We start from the raw sequence: 26,938 nt of genomic DNA on the forward strand, positions 1-26,938 counted from the left end.
AAATTTATTTATTTATTTATTTTTGCCTTATTGTAATGACTAGAAACACCAGTGTGATGTGGAATAGAAATTGCAAATGTGGGCATTTTTGCTTTTTTCTTTATCTTAAGGTGAAGGCTTTTACTATTTCACCATTAAGTATGATATTAACTCTAGCTTTTTTATAGTTGCCTTTATTCAGGTTTAGAAGGTACTTTCAGCAATTTGAATATGTCATTCTATTTTCTTTTGGCTTGTACTGTCTCTGGATAGAACCAGAATATTTTCTTACCTTTGAACACCTGAATAGGTCTCTATTTTCTTTCTTGCTAAAAATTTTATCTTTATCATTGACTTTCAGTAAAACTTGATGTGATATGCAGCTCCCACCCTTACTAAACATGGTCTTGGACACAGCAATTTGGCTATAATATGGGACCCTACAGATCTTAAAGGATTTTGTAAACATTAATCAAGATAATAAATGTAAAAATATTCTATATAGTTTATAGTTTACTATAGTTACTTCTAACTCCAAGAATACTTTATATGAAAACTGAAGTTGTATAAGTTTGTGATTCTAGAATCATAATAAAAATAATGACTTTTGTTACCTTCTATTAAGTTACAGTTTTATTTTCAAATGACTATATTTTAGACACTGATTCAGAATATCCTGTTAAAATGCCTAAAATGAAAATTATCTTGACTTGTTTTGCAAATCACATTTTATGTTATTTGTATACATGTCTGTGTACATTTTAGTCCAAAAATCCCTTGAGAATGCTCTCAATCATTCATAAAAATATCAATGGCCTTATTTAGTGGAAGTCAATACAATTGCCATAATTTTCTCTTTGATTTTTACATGTGAAACAGATATACCTATATAGCACTAAATATCACAAAGTACAATACAATCCTAAAATTGGATACAATATCTTGCTGATAAATATTATATATTGACCAGTCTGGGTAAAAGGTTCTATTAACTTTGTAGAATTCATTGTACTTTTTTGAAATGCTTTTATATGTGTGATGTAATCTATTCCTCAAAGCATCTTTATGAGCTGGTGGGCATAGGAGTCCTGATTTTATGAGTATTACTTATCCAATGAAAGGAAGCTGTTTTAATGAGATTATGCTTTATAAACTTTTTTCATATTTTATTTTTTATATTATTTGGTTGAGAATTTCAGATTGTGTATTCCAGGATTCATCAAGTATTTCATCGTGAGTTTTCTAAAAGCCTGCCCATGAAAATGGACTTATCACAATAATGTCATGGACTTATAGAATATTTTGCTGAACTTAAATCCCATTTTAAAAATCAGTGTCTGGTTCCAGATTTGGAGAGTGAATCACCATCTCCTTTATGACAAGAGAAAGGTTTAATTAGCTTTTTTTCCTCAAGACTTATTATACATTTCACCTATAAACCAAAAGAAGAAAATTCTGCATTTTAAAGCAGGACGAAAGTCGAGGTGATATCCGCAGCTGCTGGAGTCTCTGGCAAACCATTCTGAGAGGCTCCAGTTTCATCTGGCTCAGATGAAACACATGTTGCTCATTTACTGTACATGTGCTTCAATGTATTTTGACAAATCTGATCTAAAAATGTTACAGATGTTCCTCATTATTTTAATTTAAACTCAGTAGTCACCTATAGAACTTGGCTATAAACTAGCCCTTTCACAACATAATTAAGAGAAAATTTAGCTATGGTTAATATGTGAATATCAATTCAATTTCAGTTACGGTTTTGTGATATAGCTAGTCAGCTGTACACATTTAATGGGTGCTCTCTTGTAAGTCTTTTCTGATAATAAAGCCAAGTGGTTTTTGTAAACATGTTTCAAATGATTTCAGGTGGACATAAAATTATTCTGATCCTAATGTCTTTTTGAGATTTGCTATTTAACATATGGTCTGAGATGAGGCAACAATATTATAACTTTAGTACTTACTAGAAATGAAGAATCTCAGGTTCCACTCTAGACCTAATAAAGCAGAATCTGCATTTTAATGCAATTTTCAGGTGATTTGTTTACACATTAAGCATTGTCTTAGAGGAGGCCTTATTAAAGCTCTGTGTTATACACAAATATATGTAAGTATATGGGTCAAAACTGGTACTCTGTGTTGTACACATCTGTTTTCTACAGATATTACAGAAAATTGGCTTGCAGATTAAACTATTATTTTGTTATTATTTAATACAATAAAAAGTAACCTCATCAATATTTTTCACAGGCTTTTACCTGTCTTCCATGAATACAAAAACCCACACTTATAAGCACTGGTATGCCACACATTTTCAGTTACATGGATCAAACTGAATAACTTCTCATTTTCTGTAACTTTCCATGGAATAAACTTGTTGGTTGGAACAATAGTGGATTACATTTATTTTATACTTCCTTGCCCTGAAAAAACAGGAGGCAGGGCTGTTTGCAGAATTAAGGATTTAATTTCTTGGATAACAAATTCAAGTTAAAAATTACTATCTATGAATAGCAAGAGAAATGATTCTATCCTAATTATGTATACTATATTGTACTTATATATAATATACTTCATTACATTATAATTATTAATTATATATTAATATGTGATAGAAAATCAAATTTACATTTATAAGGATCTCTGAAATCATGCTGCGAAATAACTCAATTCCTTAAAATTCAATTTTATTGGCCATCACATTTCCTGTATTTATATTCCAGCAAAAATATGCATAAGATATAATTCCTATCATGGAAGAAATAGAATAATTAATATTATTTTGTTTTATGACTCTTAATTGAAATCTATGACAAAATAATACCATATAGTTCAAAACTTAGTACATTGTCACTATCTAACCAAAAGGAGTTTGAAATATTTTCTTTTAAAAAAATCTCTAATTTGCTGTAACCTGGTTGGTATCTCTGTTTTCAGTTCCACCAAATACACTCATTAATCAAACTCAAACTGGGGAATAAAATAAAGACCATTTCTTGCACTCTGTTCGGAAGTCTCTGTTGGCACCACAGGAGCACATCATTAGTTCACAAGCTTGCAACACATTACATGCTTTTATTATTGTTGTTTTATACATTTCTGCTGAAGAAAATCATTAAAAGTATTAATATTATGTTGAGAATATAGCTAATGGACACTCTGATGCATTTAACTATATATTTAAATATACAATATAGTGGTACAGTTTGTGCCTGAAAATGTACAAATGTAGACAGGCAAGAAAAGTCCTCTATAGCTTCATATAAGCAATTGCACTGTTTAATTTTTCTTTTTTGTTTTTTCAAACTAAAGATCACAATGCAACTTAAATAGCTCTAAGTGTCCCCGAAGAGCTACTGTGTGTTGTATAAAAGCTAAGTAATCCCTGCAATGTCAGGGGTTACTGTTCAGCTGTTCGAGATCATGAGATGATATCTCAGCACTCATAAAACAGAGGATTCAAAACACAGGGGCATACATGGGAGTACAGATCATTATAACAGTCCTGGAAGTTATCCACAAGAAACGTCAACACCCTGGAGGCCAAAATAACACTACCGAATCAACATTTACAACTTTTGTTCAAGATCAAATCCAACACATAGGGAAAATTCACATTGAAACATTAATGCTATTATAATGATAATTTTATATTTGGCTCATTCCCAAAATATGGAAGTCTTTAAAAACCTCTGGGATATCTTTGCTTAAACATTTTAAATGCACAATGTGTATTCTGTACAAAACAAATAACTATCCTGAATTAGCTATGTATTAGAACTACTCATAAAATGTCAATGTATTTAGCAAGGCACAGTGAGGGAAGCATAGAGATTTTTTTGAGTTTGCACATTTCAATTCAGAAGAATGAGGGGGTAATTTTGGCCCCTGGGATTTGAAAATATCTTCCAGTTGTAGTCTTTGGTCTGAATATTTACATGGTGGTTTCTTCCCATTCAAGCTCAACATCACCTAGAACATAAAGTCACATGTCACAAGAGAGAACTAAAGTTAACAATTCAAAAGATTTACGTGTTTCATGGCAAAAATATAGTGCAGATGAAAAAGCTATTATCCTAACTCAGATTAGAAATGAAACAAATGATAAGTGCACCAACCAAGCTTCTGAAACATTTTCAACATATAGTTGTTATTAAATTAATACTTCTACTATATGTGGTAAACTAGTAAATTGGGTACACATGGCCTCTGTTTACCTTCCATGGCATCCAAAGAGTCCATCTTCTGAAGGGCTGAGTAGTTAACAAAACAGATGGGCTGATTATTTCCTTTACTTGATAAGAGATCCAGAATGCACTGGTGTAAGAAGATATACTGTGCCTAGACATAAAAGAAAGAGTGCTTCAATAAATGGATGTTGTGAAGGTATTTCTTATAAGGTGAGCTATACTGTTACAGTGAAAAGTAATACTGAATTCAACAAATGTTAACAGCGAAGTTAGAGGCACAGAATTTACCGTGTATGTAAATGATTTTCTACCTATCTCAAACATAAGGTTTTCCAAATTCCTGTGGCTTCTTACGGCTTCAAGTTTCTTTTGAGAAAAATACTTGTCATTGAACTCCAAGTGTTAATATGTTTTTTCTTGCTGTGATTATAAAAAGTGGCAAATTAGATTATTTAAATTTGTTTAGAGGTTTCCTTTTTTTTTTTTTTTTTGGTTAGGTCTAATTGAGTAATTTTTTTATAAAGAGTTTTTTTTGTTGTTGTTGTTAGAATGGCTGTTGGGATTCAGATGCTTAATTTACTTTCAAAATCTGCCAGTGAGCATATCCATACACCTTCAGCACATTTCCAATGTGTTTGACAATTATGTTGATCACCTAACATTTTGCTTACTTATTGTCAAGTATCTAGTCTCCATTTGTAAATAAAAGGCAGTTGACCATTGAAAGGTCCAAATAACCAGGTGCTGGACAAGAACATCTAAGAGTTCATCTGCATGTTTGGGCTAAATTTAGAACCATCTGAGTTCTTTAAGTTTATTCATCATAATTCATTTCTGAGTTTGGCCTTTCCCAATGGTAGCTAAGGTGACAGGCATAGAAAATCACCCTCACTTTTACATAGGAAACATACCTGACATTAAAGAGATATTTAAGATATATAAACATACAAATAGATGACTGATTTAAAGAGAATGTCCTCTAAGTGACCATTTTAAGAGGTTATGTTTATATTAATTCTACTATACCACAAAACCTGTTTGAAACCCATTACTGAAACTGTCTTCAGAAAGTGTTGGTCATAACCAGAAATATGCATTTCTTCACGGATTACAAAATGTTTCCACGAACAGCTCATCACCAGAATGTTAGTTCTACAAGGGCAGAACTCCGATATTTACGGCTGAATTCCTATTGCCCATAGCACTGCCTGGCATGTCACAGTTGTGTAATGAATGTTTGTTGAGTTACTCTCATTTAATTCTCACAGCAAGTCAATCTTTACCATTTAAACACAGCTTTAATTTGGAGACTGTCCAGAAGTCATTAGGGATCAAGTTTTGTGAGGCAGATGATCAAGTTACATAATTCAGTTTTGGTAAGAAATGAAGTGTCGTTATAAAGTAATGAACATTGCGTTGAAATTGCTAGTAAGTTACCTCTCAAGGTAATTCCAAAAGAGTATTTTCAAACAAATACTACACAATGAATAACATTATTGGTAGAAATAAATGGACACTATACTGTCCTTGAAAACAACAATCAATTAGATTGATGAGTTCTGCTATTTTTTTTTTTTTTAAATCGCATTTAAATTTGAAGTCACATTGGCTATGAAGCTTTTGACCGTCACCATCTCGTCTTCTCCACTGGAAAGAACGACGGGTGGCGACTCGGCCAGCAGGACGGGCTGGGCTCCACGGGGCAGTACTACATCTTCCAAGAGCCCTCTGCCGGGCGTGTGACTGCCAGACAGTGAAGGACGCAAGTTCAGTTTCTTCCCTAGAGAGCAGTGTTACCTTAAGAATTAAGGTTTTGATGTAGTTTCCTCATAGGGCAATCGTATAACCTACGTGGTAAGATCGAAAAGACTTAACATATATAAAATGACTGCCAAAAAACTAGACACCCAAAATACATTGGTGTTTTTGTTTTTCCTTCTTTCACTTTGTGCTCATCAGTAAATTTCTGGGAGAACCGGAGCAGGAAAGAGGCTCATCCAGATTAACCCTTATTTGAAGCATCAATAGTGTCCCAGGATCTTACATCACTGCAGAGTATTCTTTCAGAAAGCCCCTTCAAATCCCTCACGGCTGCTATGGATTGTTTTGGTGGGCAGTGAAAGACAGCTCTGTCCTGGGTCTGGGCCATGCCCCTCTGGCGCTTTTTAGTGGAAAGACTTTGCTGAGGTTCCATCCTCCACCCCTGCCCACGGCTACTGTAATGCGTGCTGAGACGCGAGCATTCTTCATGGAAACTGGAGTCACTCCCAAGTGCATCAGAGGAAAGTAAGAAACCACTCTTGTGCAAGGCAATGCTGGTTTGTAAGGACTGGAGCCAAGGTGTGGTCATTCTCCATTTTTTCTTTTTGCGTCATAGGGAAAGGACTGTCAAGAGTAAAATTCCCGGGAATGAAATGGGGTGAAAGAGAGCTTCGGAGTACCAGCTTTTCAGCAGGAGGGACTCGCAGTGTCTTGTCACATTCACTGCACGCTGGGCATTAGCTGCGTGCTTGGGGTTCCAGATACCATCTCTTATTAATAGTGACAACAATCTTGTGAAAAGATTGTTATTTTACAACAGAGAATTAGCTCAGAGCAGTTAATTACACAAAGGCACAGAGCCAGCAATTAGCAGGGCTGGATTCTGAACTCAGTTCTCTGGCTCCAAAATGCATGCTCTTTCCACCCCCTTCCCAACTGTAGCATTTCGCTCTAGCTGGCTACACAGGCATAATGTCTGAAGACGATAGCATATATTGAATACTAAATTGTATAAAATTAACAGGCATTCTTGAACACACTCTTTACAAAGTTCAGTTCTACAAAGTTGTAGAGTGTGGCACAATTTGTTTCAACTTTTATTATTTGAAGATTAACTCTAGCCTCTATCCCAATCAGTCCCACACTCTTCTATCCAGAGAGCCAAGCAGTACCAATCAATGTCAAGAGCACCGATCCCCAGTGCACATGCATGCATCCAAGCACATGGGAAGAAAATCAGCTTTCTATTTATCCTCACTGTTCACTAAAAATAAGAAAAAAAAAGGAGTTTTAGTAACAGCTAATAATTGGTTTGATATAGGAGCCCTTACAAAAGCCCTGGATAAGAATCAGTTACATAATTTGCAGAGCCCACTGCAAAATAAAAATGTATGTTTTCTTCCTCAAAAATTATTAAAGATGTTCAAGACAGTGACGGCAAACGTGAAACCGGATGCAAGGCCTTTTGAGTGTGGGGAACGGAGAGACTGCACAGGTCTGCATACCTGTGAAGCCAGCCTGGTCACAAGGCATCTCCGGTTTATGAAGTATCCCGAGAGCAGGGTCACACTTCACTCATTTGTTCCCTCTCAGCATATCAACGAATGGATACGGATTACTCTACCTAGTGTTACCTAGCCAGCGGAGAATTGATGTGGCTTAAAAAGATCACTACAAAGAGATTGTAGATATTTGTCATGGAAGCCCAAATAAATGACAAGATACTGGCAGGGGTGACTTTCTTTGTACTCCTAGAGTAATCCTCTTAGTAAGCTAGATTAATCCTAAAAAATTAGAAACAATTTAAAATATGTATTTAAAACCACAATCAAAACAGAGTTAGCCTGTGCTAAGTATCTATTTCATCTTTTAAAAATACCTAATAACATGAAGCCATCACGGTTAGCAAGGTTTTCAAAATATTATTAATGTCTTATTTTTTTATTTCTCATTTTATATGTTTAATAATTTACATAATTGTACAATCTACCTTTAAAAAACAAATACATATGTATTGGAGTTGAACATGCAAACATTTTCCTGAAAGGGATGTGCACTCCAAAAAAGCTGGATGTCTCTGGTTTGGAGCAACATCTTGCTAAAAACATTAATGTTCCATGACATGGCATTATAAGTCCTGAAGTCAAAAAATGTTTAAGGATTTCACAATCACATACGTTTAGGAAGTGTTGTCCATAAGGGTCCTGCATTTGCCATTTTCAGTGTGCATTAGTATAGAAACTCTAAGAAATGGTAAGAAAATCAGTTTAACTTCTTTCTCAAACTTATTTTAGCAAAGAACCTGTTTTCTCACACTTTTAACAACTGTGATGCCACTCATGGTTTTGTACCTTGGAAAATACTGTTAGAACAGATCTGTGTATTTACTTTGAGAAAATCTCTACTTGTGTAGCAATCCAAAGATACAGATGGGAACATCTTGTACATTATAGTTAGACTTGGGTTGGCATTTGGCTCTGACAGTTATGAATAGCATAATCTTAGAATATCACCTCGCTGCTTGGAATACCTGCTTCCTTGTTTGTGAAGCAGAGCCAATAGTACTTAGTCTGTTGACTAGTTTTGTCGGACCAACTTTACACATAAAGGATTAAATAAGATAATACATGTAAAGAATCTAGTATAGCACTTGGAACCCACTAGACACTTCATAGGGGGTTGTTAGTCTCATTACCATTACAGTATGTGATTATTTTTGTTAAAGAAAAATCTGTACACTGTAGAAATATTTTTACTCCCAAACCAAAACAACAAAGCAAAAGCTCACTGTTAGTTTATATATACTATCATGAACATCATTGGTACTAATATGCAATAGAGATAAATATGGATGAGTGAAATAAATATCTAGAACCTCAAACAGTCCATATTTTAAACTTCTTCCCTATTATAACTTTAAGAATGTTTACAAAAGAGATTGATTTGATTCATTTTCTAAGTTCCTCAAACTTGCTTAAAGCTAAAAACAAGTCAATTTTATAAATTATTTCCTATATGCTTATAAGTATAAACAAGTTATGATGAGCAGTAAAGTAACTTGGTTGAAGAACGGCTGTGGCACTTGGGCTTTAGTTCTCCTCCGATCTCCATCAGCTGCCCTCCCCGCTCCCCAGGGAGGTTTAGAGTGTAGGAAAAGAGAGTGTTTGCAATTCAAAGACAGTTTCAAATCCACCTCCTACCATGGCTGCACTGAGATCCTCCCACGGAGAAATTCCGTGGTTGACACTGCCTCGGTCTTAGATCTTACCAGGTTCTGTACCATGCACATTCTTTCACTTCTCAGTTCAGCTACGAGTCCGTATATATCCACGAAGTCGTGATCATTGATATGTTGCGTTAAGTGGTCCAGAGCAATAAAAACTCCAGTTCTCCCAACGCCAGCACTGCAGCAAGAGTGAAACAACAGAAACATTATTCAGTCAAAGGTGGCTTGTGTTGGTGGTGATGAAGGAAATGTGCTGATAGCAATACATTCTAAACCGTGTCTTTTTTATTAGGCGGTACGGGTGGGTTTTTTTTGGAGTTTCTTTGAATTTATATTGTTACCAAGGGTGTTTAGATAGGGCAAGATGATTATTATTAATAATCTATCAAATATTTGAGTTTTCTAAAAAACAAGTAACACTCCTTCTCCTTTCATAATATTTTACAGGTTGTCGTTAGAGAAGTATGCAACAGATTTTTAAAAATGGTTAAAAATTCTTAACACCAGAAGCTTTATATTGAACATATTTTTGGTTACCAATAGAAATGCTAAATATAAAAAAAATGTCAAATATTTAGCCCATATAGCATTCCTCTGCATGACGTTGAAAATTTTCTCATGTGTTTTTATTTTTTTCTGTAGAAATTTTTTACTTCCTACAAATAATAAAATTAAGCTGTCGATCAAAATAGATCCAGAGTCATAGAATTAGGAAACAGACTGACAAATCTCAGAGGGATGGAGTTTGGAAGGGTGGGAAGAGATAAACCAAAGAACTTATATGCATATATGCACAACCAGTGGACACAGACATCAGGTTGGGGAAGGTAGGAGGGGGTGGCAGTGGGAAGGAAGGGGGTCAGTGTGGGATACCAGGGGGGATATCTGTAATACTTTCAACAATAAAAAATAATGAAGGGGAAAAAAACTCAATTTATACTCATATTTAATTAATCACGTTCAGAGGCTCTGGTCAAAGGAAGACATCTGAGTAGTTAAAACTTTGTAAAAATTTGAATTAAACTTGGGTTGGTCACTTAAAATGGTCTTCATTTTCTTTTCATTATCTTTTGTAACTCCAATCTAAAAATGTGCTTTTACAAGAAATGTTTAATTTATAATAGTATACTAATATCAATTGAAATTAAAAAAAGATCAGATGTTTACTCATAGAATTCATAAAATCTTACACATACACACACAAACACTTATACATTAATGATAGTCTATAGTTTTAATTTTTAAAAGGCCTATAAAGGCATAAACAGTCAAGAATTCAGGGAAAGTCCTCTACTGGGATATATATATTTTTGTGTGTGTGTGTGTATATATATCTTTTAGAGATGTTTATCACTCATTTTGTTTCTGCCATCTGAGCTTTTATAAAGCTACATCTTTAGTATAGCCAGTAAAATATTTGAAAAGTAAAATCTAGAATGAATTTGCATGAACTTCTGCCAGAAAAATAATCAATGGTATCATGATGATAAAAAGATGACATTGAGTTTAAAAACTTTATAGTGTCTCATATAAGGTTCTAATAATATATCTTTCTTACCTGCAGTGAACAATCATAGGTGTGGTGTCATGCGCTCTGCTTGCTCGAACCAGCTTCACAAAGTGCACTAGTGGGGTACTGTTTTCAGGAACCCCATGCTCAGGCCATGCAGTAAAGTTACACTGTCGAACAGTCATGCAATCCCCATGCTAAACAAAGTGGCAGATTGAAGAAGCATAATACAATTATTTAAGTACACAATAAAGGTTGAAGATAGCCGCTGTCTTTTGAAGGTGATCTTTTAAAAATTACTGTTTACCAAACAGAAAAACTGTTTTTATTTATCCTATAACAAAGGTCTTTTATTGCTGTTGCCATAAAGAAAATTGCCTTTCAGTATGAATAGAAACAATAAGAAAGCTTGTAAAGAGATGATAATATAGAGTATTTATATTCAAATGTAGCAACATTTTGTAGCATTGGAATAGTAGATTTTGGAACAATTTTGATCCCAAACTTAAATAAACACATTGAATACCAATTATCCAAAATACAGGTATTGAGTATCTGGTAATATCAGAAAGTATCAAGATCCTTTTATTATTTTCTACGTATATAGATATTTCTATAAACTGATAAGTGGGATCCCACAGTATCGCTTCTGTATTGACTGTAGATAGAGATGAGTGATTCGGGAAATTTGTGTTTTAAGTCAAATGTTATAGTTTCTTTATCAAATAAAACAAATCTATTGATCTACTTGTTTCCTCCTTTTCTTCCCTTGTCTACCTAAGAATTTGATGCTAACTGGTTCATATAAACTTTTACCACATGATCTGGAATTCAAACACAGTGACATAGATAGCACAGTCAGATAACAGTACAAACCTTCTGTTTAAGAAAATAATAGGAAAGCATTGTTAACTTAAAGGTATCATGGCAAGGGATAGTTCTAGGAATTTATTTTATTTTACACATTTAAAAAAATCATATTTGCTATATGTTCCTGCCCCCGCCATTTTTTACCCTTTCAATTTTCAGATCCCTGATGGTCCAATCTATTTGAACATCCTCCAATAGCTTTGTAATCACTATATCTCCAAACACGGTAACTGGTTTGTTGTCCTCTGGCCAATACTGATGGCATCTGATCTGTATTCAAAGAAAATCACCAGTCAAAAGAACCGCTGTTATATGTATATATATGACAGTTATTGCTACTTAGTTAAACTGCCTTCCAAGTTATTGATGATTCACAGTATTAGCTGAAATTGTCACACATATATTAGCACAATTGTAAAACATTTCGTGAAAAGATTTTCAAAAAGCTTACCCGCCCTTTTTCAAAACACTGTGTTAGCATTACTAATGTTTTGGCTCTGGTTTCCCAGACCATTCTCCAAAAATCCCCAACTGTTCCTGGTAATGGGCCTTGAGTAGCAATAAATTCATTTGGACATAAGTAACCCTAGAAGGATATAAATACAACACTGTATTAATATTCACATATATATAATAGTTTTTTGTTATTGATCAGTATACAAAAAATATACTAGTTGTAAAATAATCTAATATTCTTAAATAGTGTACACTTTGAATGCTAAATAACATTAAATACTAAAAATTTCCAACATCTAATTTTAACCTCACTATGTGATATGATATGCAACTAATTATTCTTAAACTTCATTTCTAACTTTTCAATAAGACATTAAGGACTACATGAAAAAAAACCCAGTGATGATATTGACCTTAATGAAATGTTTACATGAAGCTAAACAATATACTAAGCAATTTATAGTTAATATTTTGATTAATTTATTTCTTGTAAAACTTTTTTGAATTAGTACTATTATTACCTCACTTTATAGATGAAGATACTGAAGCTTAGATATGTGAATTTGCTCAAGGTCTCACAGTTGGTACAAGTCCAGAGCCAGTGCCCTTACCCACTCCATTGTTTTTGTTATATACCAATGGGTTTTGCAGATATTTTCATACTCTTCCTCCAAGAAATGACTTCTCTACTGAAACTGTGGCATTAATATTTACTCTCCAGGGCTCTGAACCAGGAGCACTGTGGGGTGCAGATACAGAGAACAGACTAATGGTTGCCACAGGGAAGGGGGTTTGGGAGACAGGATGCAAAAGGTGAAGGGATTGAGAAACACAGATTGGCAGTTATAAAATAGTCATGGGGATGTAAAGTACAGCTCAGGAAACATAGTTAATAATAGTGTAACAACTATGTATGGTGTCAGGTGGGTACTGGAATATCAGGCAGAACACTTTTAAAGACGTGATGGCTAAGCACAATGCTGTATACTTGAAACTAATACAAAATAATATTGAATGGAAACTGAAATTGAAAAAAATAGAAAATAAAAATAAAAATGAAGGAAAGAAAAGAGTAATGTGGGGTAATATGAAGGATTATTTAGCTAATATAAGATCTGAGATATGTTTCTAGTCTGTCACAACAGCTCTTACATATTTTATCAAATTTTTCTAAATCTTGGTCCATTCACCTGGAAAGTAGGCATGCAATGTGAGCTGTATCTGTGCATTTTTCATTTCCTTTAAACATGTTTTTTTCTTTATTGATTTTCAGAGAGAGATAGGAAGAGAGAGGGAGAGAGAGATAGAAACATTGATGAGAGAGAACATGGATCGGTCACCTCCTGCATGCCCTGCACTGGGGATTTGGTCCACAACCTGGGCATGTGCCCTGACTGGGAATCAAACCGGCGACCTCTTGGTACATGGGTCGATGGTCAACCACTGAGTCACATTGGCTGGGCTCTGTGGATTTTTCTTAAAGAAAGGTACTATATAAATAAAAAGGTAGTAATGGAATTACATCTATTCCAAACATCAAATATTTAAATAAATAAGAATAAAAGGTAAATTTTATTTTTAAATTACAATTATTTCAGTAGTTAGAGAATATAGTATTATATAAGAATAATACATATTTTACTTGAAAGAATAATGAAGTACTTTAGGTGATTTTCCCAAATCACACTGCTAGCCAGTGATAGTCTCTGGGATAAAACTTTGAGTCTCTTAAACACATTATATATATTAAAGCATTTCTGTTTTTCCAGTCTCAGTTGAAATAAACATGACTGTTAAATTATTTTACATTGTAAGAGGTTTTTTTAAGTCTAAAAGAAGCAATATATATTCAGTATATAATGTTTGGAAAATACAGAAAATATAATAGAATGAAGAATTCACCCAAAATCTCACTCTCCAGAATGAAGAACCCGTAATGTTTTAGTCAATTTCTCCACAGTTTTTTTTTTTTTTTAAATATGCACATTCTTGCATTCAAATAATATCTGAGTGCCTACTATGTGTCAGGCACTGTTCTAGGAGCTGAGGATTCATCACTGACAAAAGATGCTAAAATTCCTAACCTCATGTATCTTACATTCTAGTTAGGGGAAATACAGTAAGCCTATTAATACGTCTACTACATAAGCAAAAGGCATAAACGTTTTAAAAGTGATACATGCTATGAGAAAGTAGTGTTCAGACTCATTGGTGACATCGTAAAGAAAGAAAGTAAGCCCTGCATTATTTGGGGGGACAGTGTTCTTAGGAAAAAAAGTCAAGTGTAACAGTATTAAAGGAAAGAAGGGTCTAGATTGTTCTATGAATGGCAAGTGGCTGCAGTGGAGTACATGACGGGGGACAGAATTAGGTGATGACATTAGAACGAACCGGGGAGGGAGGATAAAGATGCTTTAGGTTTTTTTAGGTAAAAAAAAAAGTGTAGTTTCTACTATAAATGATACAGAACACAATAGAAAGTTTATAAATATACAGAGTGTATGGTTTATCAGTTTCACTCTGGTTTCTGTAAGACTAACCTATAGGGGGTTAAAGGTGAAGGGAGAATGGGTAGCTGAGTGATAGCAATGGAGATGGTGAAAAGTGATAAGATCTGGATATATTTTGAAGACGAGCCAACCACATTTGTTTTTTTTTTTTTTATCCTCACCCGAGGATATTTTTCCATTTTTTGTACAGATAGAGTGGGAGGGAGAGAGAGGAAGGGAGAGAGAGAGAGAAACATCGACGTGAAGGGACACATCGAGTGGCTGCCACCCGCACGACCAACCAGGGCCGGGGACAAACTGCAACCGAAGTACGTGCCCTTAGCGGGAACCGAACCCGGGTCTCTCTGTACCGCAGGCCGACGCTTTAACCACTGAGCCAAACTGGCCAGGGCGAGCCAACCACATTTGTGTGATTGGATGTTGGATATAAGAAAAACAGAGGAATCAATAAAGACTCCAAAGGAAGATGGGGAAGCCTTCAGGATGAGCAGATTTGAAGGGAAAATTAGGAATTCATTATGAGCATATTAAACTGGAAATCCCGATTACATATTCAAGTGGGTATGTCATGAAGACACTTGGGTATGAGAGTTTGGAATTGAAGAAGTTCAACTAGAAGCATGCATACCTTTGAAAGCAATCAGCACATAGATCTTACTTAAAATCATGAGACTGGATGAGATTACCAAGGAAATGAGTTTGGAAAGGAACTAAATTCAAGGATTGGCTATAGATACTTTCAATGTTTGATAGGTGAGGAGATAAGAGAGAACCCACGAGACTGAGATAAATGAGTCGATAAGCTGTAGATGGAAAACTGAGAAAATGCTGTCCAGAAGCCCGAAGAAAAAAGTATTTCAAGGGTGGGTATAATTAATTGTAATTGATCATGTTTTAAATGTTTCTCCATTTCGCTTTTTCAGGGACTCGATGTCCTTTAAGTACTATAATATTCTATCAAAATGGGAACACATTTTAATGCCTTTTTTTGCATAACTTTTCGTCTCTAATAATGGTAAAAGTTATTCTCAAGTTAGTGTCATTTTAGGGATCTGGTTGACAGGATAGATAATTTTGAGGATTTGACTCCTTCCTCTTGTCCTATTACATAATGTTCCTATTGTTAACTCCCTTGAAAATATTGCTAAACTCATTTGTATATATAGTGGCTGTTGACAGGAATGCAGTATCTCTTTTCCTGCCTTTATCCCATAGTCAATCTTTTTTTTCTCTCTTAATCCTCACTGGAAGATACGTTTAGAGAGAGGAAGGGAGAAAGAGAGAGAGAGAGAAACATAGATGTGAGAGAGAAACATTGATCATGTCTCATTTGTGTATTGAACCTGCAACCTAGATATGTGCACAGACTGGGAATCAAACCTGAAACCTTTGGTATATGGGATGATGTTCCAATCAACCAAGGCACCTGGCCAGGGCATCCCAAAGTCCATTCTTAATAAAAATTGCCAAGCTCTCTGTGAATCCTAGCTCCAGGAGCATGATTCCCTAGAACAGTCAAGGGCAGAGAGATATACATGTTGATGACATATTAATCTAGTTATAGACCTGGACCTGGTGTTTTCCAATCTTAAAGTACATCCCTCAGAGCACTCGCTGGCCCTCTCCTTTCCCTTCCCCAGGTTTCATTTTTTGCTGTTCCATCTGAATATTAGTTATTTTGCTTTCTTCCCTGTTTATAGTTCTCCTCCCTTTTCCTCTAGCTTCTGAAGAAATAGGAGTCCAGAATCTATCTGTAGATCGACTTTGTCTTTTGCTCCTGAGACAATTGTTCAGATGGAGGTGTCATGGAATTAAAATGGGGAGTGGGGAGAAATTGAGGTGTCAGATATTCTTTCTGATGTGAAGGCTGCCTGAATTTGGAGATGGATAAATGAGGGCCATTACAGAGTCATGGCTTTGTCTATTCCCAAGTAGTCCTAGCATCTCAAGCAAAAGAGATTTCCCTGAAAAGGAAGAGCAATACAATACAGGGTTGGGCAAAAGTAGGTTTATGGTTGAGGGTATGCAAAACACAGAGTTTATTCTTGTATTATGGCTTATTTATTATTGTATTATTTTCCATACAAACAACTGGAAACCTACTTTTGCCCCACCCTGTGTACTGCCCACTGCAATACTGAGACCCGCCTTGATGTGCATTCCGTTTGTGCCTGATTACCGTGCCATTCAGTAATGATCATGTATGTCATTGCACTTAGGTCACAGTGACCTTGTCGTAAGATTTACATTACAATATCACTTGATTACAGCAGAATGTAGATATATTCAGACTTCTTAAGTTATTGCTCATCTCGCATTATCATCTTCTGATGGTGGACTCCTGACAACCTATAATATTTAGAGTTTGTAATGGGGATTCAGGAATATTCCTTTGCTATGTCACCTGTGTGATTTTGTCACACCCACAGAAACTGTCTGGTTTCCTTCCTAATCATATTAATATCTTATACTGTCACCCCATATCTGGTTGAACATTAGAGGAGGTGAGCTATTAATTTGTATCTATGTATTGGTAAATTTAAAAATGGTACAAATCAATAGGTTGCTGATACAATTATTTGCCTTTGTCCTGTTCTATTGTTTCACAAGACCTATCATTAGAATCACTGGTGAAATTTAAATACATGAATGTATATATGCATCATTTTGTAAATCAAAATAAAATTTTAACATGCTATAGAGTTTAGTGTACACTGAGAAATAGTAAGCACAGAATTTCACCAATATCTTTAAAGGAGAATTACATTAATAAATGAAGTATGCTATCACAATAGTAAATGTGTGTGTTTTTTCAATACATATGTAAAGTTCTAGTATTAAAAAGGATAAAATTCCAAGGATGCATTAACTTCTCCAACATATCACTTCCCATATTAAAAAATCTTAAATTCTCCCATTATTCATTCCTTTCACAATAAGATTAAATATATGATTGTAATTTTGGAGTGACTGTCAACCAATATAGAAATTAGAATGAATTGTCTCCCCGAACAGAGTCTTAGAGCGAATGGGACACAGGGCCTTTATGTTTGATATCGGGGAAAGGACAGAGCATCACATACGCAGAGCCCCAGTGGGACTAAAGGGAATGGCAGGCCTGGGTGAGAAGACCTATGAATAAGACAATGATAAAAGACTTATGGGAGCATAATATCTTGAGTTGTTTTCTGGGTTCTCTGTTCTGCTCTATTGATCTATATACCTGTTCTTTTGCCAGTACCAGGCTGTTTTGATTACAATGATTTTGTATAACCTGATATCCAGTATTGTGATCCTTCTAACTTTGTTCTTGTTTTTCAAGATTGCTGTGCCTATTATGCTCAGTTAATATTTGAGAAAGGAAGTAAAAGCATACAATGAAGTAAAGAAAGTTTCTTCAATAAATAGTGTTGGAAAATTGGACAGGTGTATGCAAAAAAATGAAACTAGTCTACCAACTTACACCATACACAAAGATAAACTCAAAATGGGCAAAAGACTTAACTGTAACTCATGAATCCATAAAAATTCTAGAAGAAGATGTAACTAGCAAAATCTCAGACCTCACACGTAGCAGAATTTTCACTGATACATCACCAAAGGCAAGAGAAACAAAGGAAAAAATTAATAAATGGGGCTACATCAAACTAAAAAGCTTCTGCACGGCAAAAGAAACCAGCATCAAAATAAAAAGGGAACCCACTGTATGGGAGACCATATTTTCCAATGATACATCAGATAAGGGGTTAATATCCAAAATACATAAAGTACTCACACGACTTAACAAAAGGAAGATAAACAATCTTATTTTTAAAAATGGGCAAAAAACCTGAACAGACACTTCTCCAAACAGGACATACAAATGGCCAAGAGACATGAAAAAATGCTAATCGTCACAAATCATCAGAGAGATGAAAATTAAAACAACTATGAGGTATACCCTCACATCTGCCAGAATGGCTGCCATCAACAAATCATCAAACAAGTGCTGGCAAGGATGGAGAGAAAAAGGGACTCTAGTACACTGCTGGTAAGATTGCAGTCTGGTGCAGCCACTATGGAAAACAAGATGGTGCTTCCTCAAAAAATTAAAAAAAAAAAACTGCCATTTGACTCAGTGATTCCACTTCTAGAAATATATCCTAGAAAGCCTGAAACACCAATCAGAAAAAAATATATGCACCCCTATGTTCATAGCTGCACTATTTACAATAGCTAAGATCTGGAAACAGTTCAAGTGTCCATCAGTAGACGAGTGGATAAAATAGCTGTAGTCCATTTACACAATGGAATACTATGCAAAGAAGTGGATGAATTGGTTTCAAGAGAGGCTAACATCTAATTATTAGGAATTTTAAAGAAAGAGTTCCAAAGTGAATTGTTGAGTGAACCACAAGGGCAATTCTACTCTGAGGCTTCATGGTTGTGTCAACTCAAGTGGACATCTTGGGTGCATATAAGTTTCCTATGAACCCATGATAGTGATGAACATTGACAGACAAAAAGAGCAATGGAGAATGAGAAGGAGAGATCCCTAAAACAACTTGGTTTCATTGCATTTCAGTCCAGTTCAGCGAGCACTTATTGTCTGTGCAAGACTGTATATTAGGCATGTCACAATTGCCTGATGTTGGTTCATTGAAGATAGGTTTATTGAATAGCTACAATAGAGTTCACATTCTACAAGTAGCTGGAGATAGAACAAAGAACATGGCATCATTTTTCCCATGAAGGACCACAAATCTAGAAGGGAAGAAAAGCATAATAAATTGTTATATTATATGGACATGAGTGTCCATGTGACTTATTTTTTTGAAAGAGAAAATGGTAGGCCTCAATGTATACAGAGAACACATTGAAAAAGCAAATGAAATAGTAAAAAGACAAGCATATATCTAACCTGAGGTTGTATATCTGCCACTTAGTGAAATGATTGTAGGTTAAACTCTCTATTAGGAGCCTCTGTCTCCCCATCTATAAGATGAGGTTCATAGTTGTAGGGAACAGGCACATCAAGATCCAATGAGGTTGTAAAAAATTTGTTGCTTTAAATAGTTGGAAGAGTAATATCATTTCAGTATTTGTGTTTTATAAAAATATAAAAATAGCAACTTACAGAAACATAGCTGGCATTAATATAATCTGATCCTGGAATACTAGCATCAGCTATCAGCTTCACTCTGTTATTATTATCTAGAGAAAAAAAAAAGAAATCAATGCTAATTCAATTTTAAATGGCTACTACTTTTTTACTATAAATGTAATACAAAGAACTTTATAGTATAACATTCAACATTATAGATGAGTGTAAAACTAAAGTAGAAGCTCCCTCTTATCCCATATTTTCATTACCTAGAGACAATGGCTATTAATATGTCCTTGTATATGTTTCCAGAATTTTCTCAACATGCTCACAAAAAATTAGTCACAAATGGGATGATATACACTATATTCTGCAAATTACTTGTTTCATTTACCTGTATCATTCCCTATCAACATAAACAAAGATATCTAGCTCATTATTTTAAAAAGCTATGTAATATTTCATTGTTTGAATATATCATGTTTAAAGATTTGAATTAATCTCATTTTGTTTTATAAAATGCTATATAATCATAAATGAACTTTCTGCACGTATGTTGGAAAGTATTTGTACATTACCAGCAACAAAATTCCCCAAATAATATTGTGCATTTCAAATTTTGAAAGATGTTCCCAAATTGTTCTATAATTATACCATTTCGTACTCTGAACAAAGATGTTCAAACAATTCTGTTTCCTCTTACTTTCACTATCACAGGATCTTATCTAACATTTTAATTTATGGTCTTTTGATAATATAAATTGATATCTGATAGTATTTATTTTGATCTCCTTCACTGTAAGTAAAATTGAGCTTTGTTTATTTATTGGACATTATAAATACCTTTTCTATTAATTTCCTTTTCATACTATACCATTTTCTATTTTAAAAAATACTTTATGCTAAAAACAAAGGTTATATGTGGCCTACTATAGTATGTATTAAACTTTTCTTCCTAGTTTGTAATTTGTCTTTGACTCTGTCTATCAATCTAGCTAACTACCTTACCATACACTAAATCGATTCTTTTGTAAACAAATTTCTCATTTCTTTTCATTATGGCTTCATTATAGCTTTTTGAATCATTCATGCAACAGTGTTTGCCAGCAATATTCTTATTTTCACAAATTCATTCATAGTTTCTTCTGCAATTTTAATGCGCTTTTCTGCTTTTAAGTATTTCAATATTTAATCCATTGAGATTTATTTATTTATTTTACAGAATGAGGTAAAATCTATCCTTTATTGTTTGTTTGCTTGTTGCCATTTGAAGCAACAAATAGTCCCAATTTTTTAACATTCCACTCTTCCCCTTCTTATTCAAAATGTCTCTTTAATCGTACACTAGATTTTTCTATATTTTATGTTTATATCAGGAGTATTTATTCTCTTCTATTAATTTATTTGCCTATTCTATATATAACATCAACATTCAAATTTTATTCATTAGAATATTTTAAGATCTGGAAAATATAGATAACACCTATTTAATATCTTCAAAATATTAGATTTTTTTCCCTGAGGATTTTTTTACCAAGTTGGTATTATAATTACAATGTCTAGTGCTAATTTTAACTAGACATAAAATGGTAAAATAACATATCTATTACTAAATATTTATTTTGAAGGATTTTTTTAACCTCATTGGGAAGGTACTCAATAGTGGAGGAAAAATAGATAAATGAGTTTGGGTTTGAATTCCAGATGATCTACTACCATGCTTCTTTATTACCTCAGCTATAATATATAGATATAATATTTATTTTGTAGAATCCCCTTGAGGAAAACTTATATGAAAGCTTATAGTAAGCATTCAATACATTTTCTCATATTCTTAAAACGTGAGCACATGTTTTATGTTAAAAATGACTTGCTATATTGTTAGTAATGAAAGACTTGCCCAATGGGCTTAAAGTTAGAGATGGGGAATGCTTTCACAAATTCATGCTAATGATTATGTTCCAAAGATTCTGAATTTGGTATGCTCTAACTATTGTAATGACGTGTGGCTAGTCCTGCAGCTAAGGAAGGGAGGCCATGAGGCTTCTATTCACTTGATACGCCTGCTTATAACTATCTGAGTCAACAACAAGTTAAATTTTTTATTCATAGTGTTGGAACACTTCTGAAGGTCATGGTGCCCTGTCAAGCAGAGATTTGCACATCTCTTCTGCAAGTATTTGTTGCTAATTCTAGTATCTTAAAGCCCTGAAAGCTAATATCTTCTAAAATGCACTGTGATATTTGAAATCCTACTTCCTACATTACTCAGGGGAAACAATGCACTTCACTTAGCTGGCGCAGGCTAAAATTCAGATTCTATTAATATGAATTCATTCTCTGCAGGAGGAAAAACGTTTCTTCAGCTTTCTGTGAGCACAACAGGGAAATATATTTAGTCTAAACATCTCATTTGCTTATTCTGTGTGTGTGGGGTGGGTGGAGTGGAGGGTGTACAGAACATAGTGGTGGCTGTGAGTCTACCACTAGCCTTTTAACCCAGGCTAGGGAACCCCAGACTATAGACCACAAAGGCCTATTACTAAATCTTAGTCACTCAGTAAGGTACCAGTTTTTAAAATAAGCATAAGAACTAAATATTTATTGAGTGTTTCCCTTGTTCCACTACCAGGTAAAGTGATTTACATGTTTATTTCATCTGATCCTCATTATAACCTTAAGAGATAGAGGCCACAACTAGTATGTCCAATCACTAAGATAGTTAATGGGTAAACAGGATCAAAACCCAGGATGTTCTATTAGAACTCACATGTTCATAATTTTTTTTTGTTGTTGTTATTTTTGTTACTATACAGCAGGCAGCATGTATTAGTTGAACTAATAAATTATTCTAATAACATTCTTGAAAAATGTAAAATTTTACCTAACAAAATTATTTCTTGTAGGACCTCCAACTCTTTAAGAAGACAGTTAAGAAAACAGTTTCCCCTACAAATCCAGTAAAGGCTATTCAATATAGATGTAATATGTTTGAAAAATTACCACAGGTCTTCAGTATTGACATTAAGAGGAAAGCAGAAGACAATTGTACATTATTCACTTGATTTTCGAAAAGACAAAATGCATAAAATGCCCATTCTAATATTCCAGAACATCCTTGATTTACAACATAAATCCATGATAAACAATTTTTGTTTTTGTCTTAGTCTCAGAAATGAAGAGTTGGGGTAATCGTACTCAGTTCTTCTTGTTGTTTTAAGATTGTTTATTTAGTCTCATCAACCATTCTTATTCTCTTTTCATCCTATAAGAAATCAGCTAGTCCTGTCTGATTTTTTTATAGCTATGATGTGAATCCAGATAATAATATAGTGAAATCTTAATAATAAAAGATTGAAATCTCACATATTAAAAATATCTCTTTAGCCCTATCCAGTATTGCTGAGCGGTTAGAGCATCGGCCTGCGGACCAGAGAGTCCCAGATTTGGTTCCCACTAAGGACACATACCTCAGTTGCAGTTTGTCTCTGCCCCAGCTGGGTAGTGTGGGTGGCAACCAGTTGATGTGTCTCTCTCCCATCGATGTTTCTCTCTCTCTTACCCCCTCTCCCTCCCACTTTATCTGAAGATAAATGCATAAAGGTCTTCGGGTGAGGATAAAAAAAAAAATCTCTCTAACACCTCAAATTTTTACATATTTAAATTAGATACTCTTTGAGCCTTGACAACTAGCTAGACATATTTGATTTACTTATTTTATATATATTGATATATAATAAATTAATTCAGCCAACTATATAATTATAAATGAATATTAAATATTACATAGTACCCGTCCTTCAGTCAGACTATAGTATTTATTTTAACAGAATATCACGAAGTATGCATGAAACAGATAGTCTGGAAGAAATTTAGGTACTGATGAATACAAAAATATGAGAATTTTCATATCTCTTAAACTTATGAAGCATCTAATCCAGATGGACTCTCTGCAGGGAAAACGAAAGGGCCTGTTCAGAAAGGTTATGCCATAGAAATTTGCAAATATAAAACATTTTTTTATTTCCTACAATAATGTCTTATTTGTCAATTGCTCTTAAAGTAATTTACATGTGATTTGTTTTGTTCCAGAAAGGATTTTAGGATTAAAGCTATTTGTATTTTCATCCTAGTCTAATTCTTGGGAATTAGCAGATTCCATTAGATTACTACTACCTCCTATATCATATTTCCTTAAATTTTTTATTTCATGTCTCAGTTATCCTCTAGTTCTAGAATATCAGAATTTGGTCCATTTCTTCCTATCCATATACTTTATGATTTTACATTCTGTGATTATATCCTTCTCTAATTCCAATGTCATTTTAGAAAGAAAAATTTGATTTCTAAGTATGGAATTTCCCCCAATATAGCTTTGAAAAGGCACAGCACAAAGAGATTATTATAATGTTTACTCTAAAATTAAAATATTCTAAAACTTTAGATTCTGAAAAAATATTGACAATACTGAATATTGAAAATATTCACAAATGTCATTTTAATTTCATAATATAAAGGTTATTAAATTGAATATAGATAGCAGACACGTTACAAATATAACATCAAACATATAGCTATTATTAACAGATGTATATTGTGTTTATCCTTTAATTCTTAATGCAATGATATGTATGTGTTTTCTTATAGACTGAAAAACAAAGCCATTTTTAGTATGGTAAGGCACAGCTCAGTCTTATTTGTAAAACCAATTTGTAAATCCTGCTTAAGAAAATACTGCAATGCTCCTAAAGGAAACTAACGCACAAAGTTAGTTACACGTGAACTTGCTCTTTTCAGTGGAAAACTAGGTCTGTAGGAAGGTGTTAGAGAGTTTTGTTACTTGGGTTAAATTACAAAGCTGAGAAACTATTAGGTCTCTAGTTTCTTGCACCTGCATAAAATGAACCTTGTGTGAACAAGCTGAAAACCATGTACCTTAACTTTAATAAAGTTAACAGAGCAGAAAGCTACAATTTGAAAGTTGCTGCTAACGAAACGCATTATTATAATTTAGTTAGTATGCAATAAAATATATTTAAGAAATAAAAAATGCTAAGATGCATTTTATGGTCATCTTACAGCATTTCCAGAGACAATAAGAGCACATACATGGTTTTATGTTTGGAAAGCGGTTTTTTGCTCTGTTCCAAGGCAGATCGGCATCCGTTGAAGAAAGATCCTGAAGAAACTTTGGTAATTCCTGCGGAATGAAGGCATTGCAAAGTTTACACTGGTTTCAGAGGTAAACAAGAAATTCTACTTAGTAAAAAACCATTCTTTCTTCTAAACCCTTCTTTATTTAAATATTTAAATTGAAAACACTTCTCATAACTGTGGAAACAAGGTCAAATTGACCTTAATGAACTTATGTAAACTTTCACTGAAAGCATCCTGAATAAAAGTGGCTGGTCAGTTGGGCTATTGCTCTCTGGTATAATTTCTTTGTGCTTTGGGGATCTCTATGACATGGGACCATGTTAGTAATCCTTTTCTGTATTTTCTTAATGGTTTTATCAAGTACACATATAATATTATTTAATATTTTAATGTCTACTTAGGAGGGGAAAGGAGTTCAGTGATTTATTTTTGTTTTTTCTCCTCAGGCAGTGTGATTTCATGCCTATTAATTGGTATAACACTGGTCAGTTTGAGAAGATGTCAAAGGTCAATTCCTGTTCTCAGAAGGCATTGTTAAATTGATAGTAGAATGCAAAGGTGAGATTAAGAATGATCAGACACAGATGAAGGGTCAAGGAGATCTATAATTGACATTTTGGTGAAAAATTATGATATTATTAAGAACGTTAGTGCAAAAAATGTATTCATTATTTTGTCAAGCTGAGATTTACATTTTCAAAATTCATAATTTTCCATTTTAGAAATGTCTCAACTTGCCAAATTTCTTAATACTATTAAAAACATTTGTTTTTACAATTCATTCAAAGTCATTATAAATAATTTATCTTAATTGGATGACTCTCCCTTCCACTTTCTTTTATCTCAAAAAGAAAATCTAGACAGTCTTTTGCAAGAAGAGAAGTGTTAGAGAAAAGGGACAGTGGAAAGATCTGAATTCTGGTGTTTCGGTGTCAGACTTAGAAAAAAATATTAACCAAGTGAGGAATCCTTGAGCAGTTTCTATGTGGTAAGTTTTCGAGAGAAGATTTATAAGAGACAAAGAACTATGCAGGGGAGGGGAGAAGAAAGGTGAATGGGAAATTACCTGAAAAGTGGTACTTCTGTAATTATTTTACATGGAAATGATTATAGATTTAAATGACTCTGGCCTTGATAATCAATACCCAATCACCGGGTTGATTGTTTGGATAGTAATGTTATTCTTGGTGGCCCTGTCTGTGTCAGGGCACACAGGGCGTCCACCAGCCACCCTGCTGTTAGCTTTCTCCTGCTGTTTCTTCTTTTCAGTGGGATCACAGAGGAGTGGGATTGTCTTGCATCCTTACGCGTTTGCACTCCTTCCCTCTCTCGGGAATGCCTTTTCCCTATGTCGAGTCACTGGGTTTCTGCTCTTCTTAAAGCTCATCTCAAAGGTCACCTTTATGTGAACTCCTCTGACTGCTATCCAGAGTTGATCCTCGTTTCTTTATGACTGTTTCTGTCACAATGTACAGTGCCTTTGTAATTGTTTTATACATATCTGCAGTTCTTAGCATAATAGGAGCTTCTTTCTGGTAGGAATAATTGTCATAATAGCTAACACTTGTGCCAGCCACTATTCTTAGTATTACGCACATTCAATCATTTTAGTATTCACAACTCAATGAGATAGATACTATCATTTTAGACATGAGGACACTGAGGCACGAGAGTTTAAGTGATTTGCCCAAGGTCACTTAGCTATTAAATGTTGAATTGATATATATCAATGTCTCATATACAATGCCTATCATATAGTAAGAGGTTATAAATATTTAAAGTATAGTAAGTGAATATAACCTGAATTATAAGGTTTTCAAATATATGCATGGAATATGCATTTGTTTATTTAAACATAATTTTTCTTTAAAAAACTTAATACAGCATTAGGATGAAAACATTTAGAAAAACAAGTCCCTTACATATATAAATACATTTATATAATATATACACAAAACCTACATATTTATATAAAATGCTGCAAGTTCTTAAAACCATGATCTTCAAACACTAAACCAGAAACTTTCTCGGTATATGTGAAAATGTTATTGCTAATAAAACTTTTCATCTACTCAGTCATGCATAATGTAATTATATTCGCTTCTATTCTAGTAAAATTATACTTTTGCTTCTGAAAAATTGAGAGTTCTTGCTGTGTAAATGCTAAAAAGAGTTTTATGGTACCACCGATTT

At 34.0% G+C, this 26,938-nt stretch overlaps 1 protein-coding gene across 1 annotated transcript in view; it reads right to left on the reverse strand.

Moving 5' to 3' along the window:
* Window positions 1–3,889: 3,889 nt before the first annotated feature.
* PTPRQ (protein tyrosine phosphatase receptor type Q) overlaps window positions 3,890–26,938 on the reverse strand; it is a 213,784-nt gene continuing 190,735 nt past the window's right edge. Inside the window, exons 38-45 of the mRNA XM_036252356.1 lie at window positions 24,698–24,788; window positions 19,622–19,698; window positions 11,991–12,125; window positions 11,684–11,809; window positions 10,718–10,866; window positions 9,202–9,337; window positions 4,200–4,323; window positions 3,890–3,954 (exon numbers count right to left, since the gene is read on the reverse strand). Coding sequence (XP_036108249.1) covers window positions 3,917–3,954; window positions 4,200–4,323; window positions 9,202–9,337; window positions 10,718–10,866; window positions 11,684–11,809; window positions 11,991–12,125; window positions 19,622–19,698; window positions 24,698–24,788 — 876 coding nt within the window. The 3' untranslated portion in view covers window positions 3,890–3,916. The remainder of the gene's footprint in view (window positions 3,955–4,199; window positions 4,324–9,201; window positions 9,338–10,717; window positions 10,867–11,683; window positions 11,810–11,990; window positions 12,126–19,621; window positions 19,699–24,697; window positions 24,789–26,938) is intronic.

Source organism: Molossus molossus, unplaced genomic scaffold, assembly GCF_014108415.1.
Source record: "Molossus molossus isolate mMolMol1 unplaced genomic scaffold, mMolMol1.p scaffold_m16_p_10, whole genome shotgun sequence".
In the NCBI taxonomy this organism is placed as follows: domain Eukaryota; kingdom Metazoa; phylum Chordata; class Mammalia; order Chiroptera; family Molossidae; genus Molossus; species Molossus molossus.